Source organism: Trypanosoma equiperdum (assembly GCF_001457755.1).
Source record: "Trypanosoma equiperdum strain OVI genome assembly, contig: ctg_1068, whole genome shotgun sequence".
Lineage (NCBI taxonomy): Eukaryota > Euglenozoa > Kinetoplastea > Trypanosomatida > Trypanosomatidae > Trypanosoma > Trypanosoma equiperdum.
The window spans coordinates 1-2,412 of record NW_027123025.1 but is presented as its reverse complement, the minus strand read 5'-3'; the positions used below and the strand labels follow the sequence as shown (position 1 = coordinate 2,412).

General features: G+C 43.3%; 2 pseudogenes across 2 annotated transcripts in view; both read left to right on the top strand.

Moving 5' to 3' along the window:
- The window catches only part of TEOVI_000852600:pseudogene, a 655-nt pseudogene extending 247 nt beyond the window's left edge, over window positions 1-408 (top strand). The window contains exon 4 of the mRNA in view: window positions 1-408. Within this exon, the coding sequence occupies window positions 1-408 (408 nt within the window).
- A 242-nt stretch (window positions 409-650) lies between these two features.
- On the top strand, window positions 651-1,889 carry TEOVI_000852500:pseudogene (annotated as a pseudogene). Its single transcript has one exon. A coding segment is annotated over exon 1 (1,239 nt).
- Window positions 1,890-2,412: the final 523 nt, after the last annotated feature.

Here is a 2,412-nt window from a genome sequence, read left to right as displayed (position 1 = left end):
GAATTATTGAAAGTAAGTGATGAGTGGTGGTCGGATCAAAGTATTTAAAAGCCTTTATTAATATGGAGTGCAATTCAGGAAGAAGCTGTTGGACAGATGTTTGTGTTGAGGAGAGGAATAATTGGATTGGATTATGAGGAGATATTTTTAACTATTCCCAATAGTGGGGTGATTGGAGAAGCCCCATTCATTAATTTTACAGGGCAGCCAATTGCATGGGATAAAAGAGCAAAATTGATTGTGAAAAATCTTACTCGGAATAATGTGTTGGAGAGTAAGCAATTTAGTACAAAAAATCTTGGGAGAATCCAAACTCTTATGAGAGATGGAGAGAAATTGGATTTTAAATATGGAGAGTTTTGTGGTGTATCAGTAAAATAAGGGGATTTGCTGAAGGGTAAGAAGTTGTTAGCAAGCATAATTGGAAATTAAATGTGATGAGGCTGCAAATTCGTCGAATGACAGAAGAGTTTTGCTTCTGTATCCGACACAAGAACCGAATTAAACTCGCAACAATTTTTAGGAAGCAAAGATTAGCTAAACTGTGAATAATGCAACAACCGTCGTTGCCACAGTTGCAAACAATGAGGCACAAAATGAATACACTAGCTATTGTAGCTTTGACACTAGCAGCAATAACACCAGGAGAGGCAGCAGTAGCAGCAGGTGACCACGCAAAGCTCTTCGCGCCATTGTGCGAGTTACTTCAACTGGCAGATGCCTCAACGCAGCCGGCAGAGCCGGATACTAATGGTCAGGAAAGCTACGACAAACTACAAGAACTAAACACATCACTCAGCAACAAAGAGTGGCGTGTGCAGTTTGCCAGACCGTCGCCGAGCCAAGAACGACCAGCGAAACCCACAAAGCCGTTCGACTCGGACCAAGCTCGCCTTGACTACTGGCCAGATTGGATAAAAGCAGAGGAGGCACTAGCAACTAGAGACGCAGAAAAGACGGTTCTAAAGAGAGCCCACTTGGAAACTGCCAGCCAAGAACTCCGTAACGCAGTCATACTCCACCTCCAGCCAATATTAAAAAGAGCCAAAGAACTGAACGCAAAGTTAGTAAACCTGCAAAGCGGCGAAGGCGATGATTTATTTCCAAAGCTCCAAGAACTACTAGTCGAAGCCGTATACGGCCAGAAGCAAATCAAACCAAGCAATCCAACGGCGGACAATATACTGGGAGCGAGCGCAGTCACAAGCCACCAAGCTTTCTGCGACAACACAGACGCCGGCAAACCCGTATCGACCGTAGCTGCCTTAACAATATGCCTTTGCGCTAAAGGCAGCGGAAGCAACGGCCTAGCCGGCATTTGCACCAACGGCGCAGCCTCGGCATCAACGGCCATTGACGCCACGTTCACGAACGCCCCTGCCATAATCAACAACCTAAAGAACGGCTGCCCACCCCTAGCCGACACCGAGCTAACGGTGGCGGCAATAGCTCGGCCGCTGCAGGCTTTAATCAGCCAAGCTGACACTCAGGCCGGCGCAACATACTTGGGCACATATTCAGCGACAGGCTGCAACGGCGACTCGGATTCAGGTGTATGCGTAAAGTATACGGGGGCAGCAGCAGCCGCCCATGCAAAGCTCAAAGAATCAGCATGGTACAGCAAACTGACAACCCTCACAAAGAAACTAAAAGCGCGAGAAGCAAAGACAAAGGAGATCAGCATTCTCAGCAAGCTTTTAAAAGCTGAAGAGGAGGCTGGCTACAAGTTAAGCGTTTTAACTCAACTACAAGCAGCAGCGACCCCACAAATAAACACCAGCACTAGCAATACAGAAGCCCATCCCGTCACTAAGCAGAAAGAAGACGAAGAAGAATGCAAAACGAAAACTGGATGCAAACACGATGCAAGCAAAACAGCGGGACAAAAGTGCACATTGAGTGAGGAAGGAAAACAAGCAGCAGAAAAAGAAGCAGCGAAGGCAGGAGAAGGTAAAAAGGTAAAAGCTGCTCTGACCACACGAAAAAAGACTGTAAGACCGCGAATTCGGAACCAGTTCCAGGAGAAAAACAAAAATGCGATCAAATTTACAACACATGCAAAGACTCTAATTTCATTGAAAATAAGAAAATTTCTTTGCTTGTTGATTTTGTGAGTTTCATAGCATTTTAAAGATCTTGATAATTCTAAAATTTTAGGAATTTTTGCTGTTTTAAGAAATTTTTTTTAAAGTTTAACACTTTTGCAAAAGCTTTACAAAATTTGCAAGTTAGTAGAATTGAGAATTTGAAAAATCTGAAAATTCAGTATGATAGTGGCTATAGACGTAGAGCAGTAGGGTGATAGGTTATGGATACGGTCGATATTTTTATCTGGTTTATTTTGTTTATTCTATGGCTATTAGTTAGGGCTATAATTATAATAATAATAATAATAATAATCATCATCATCAT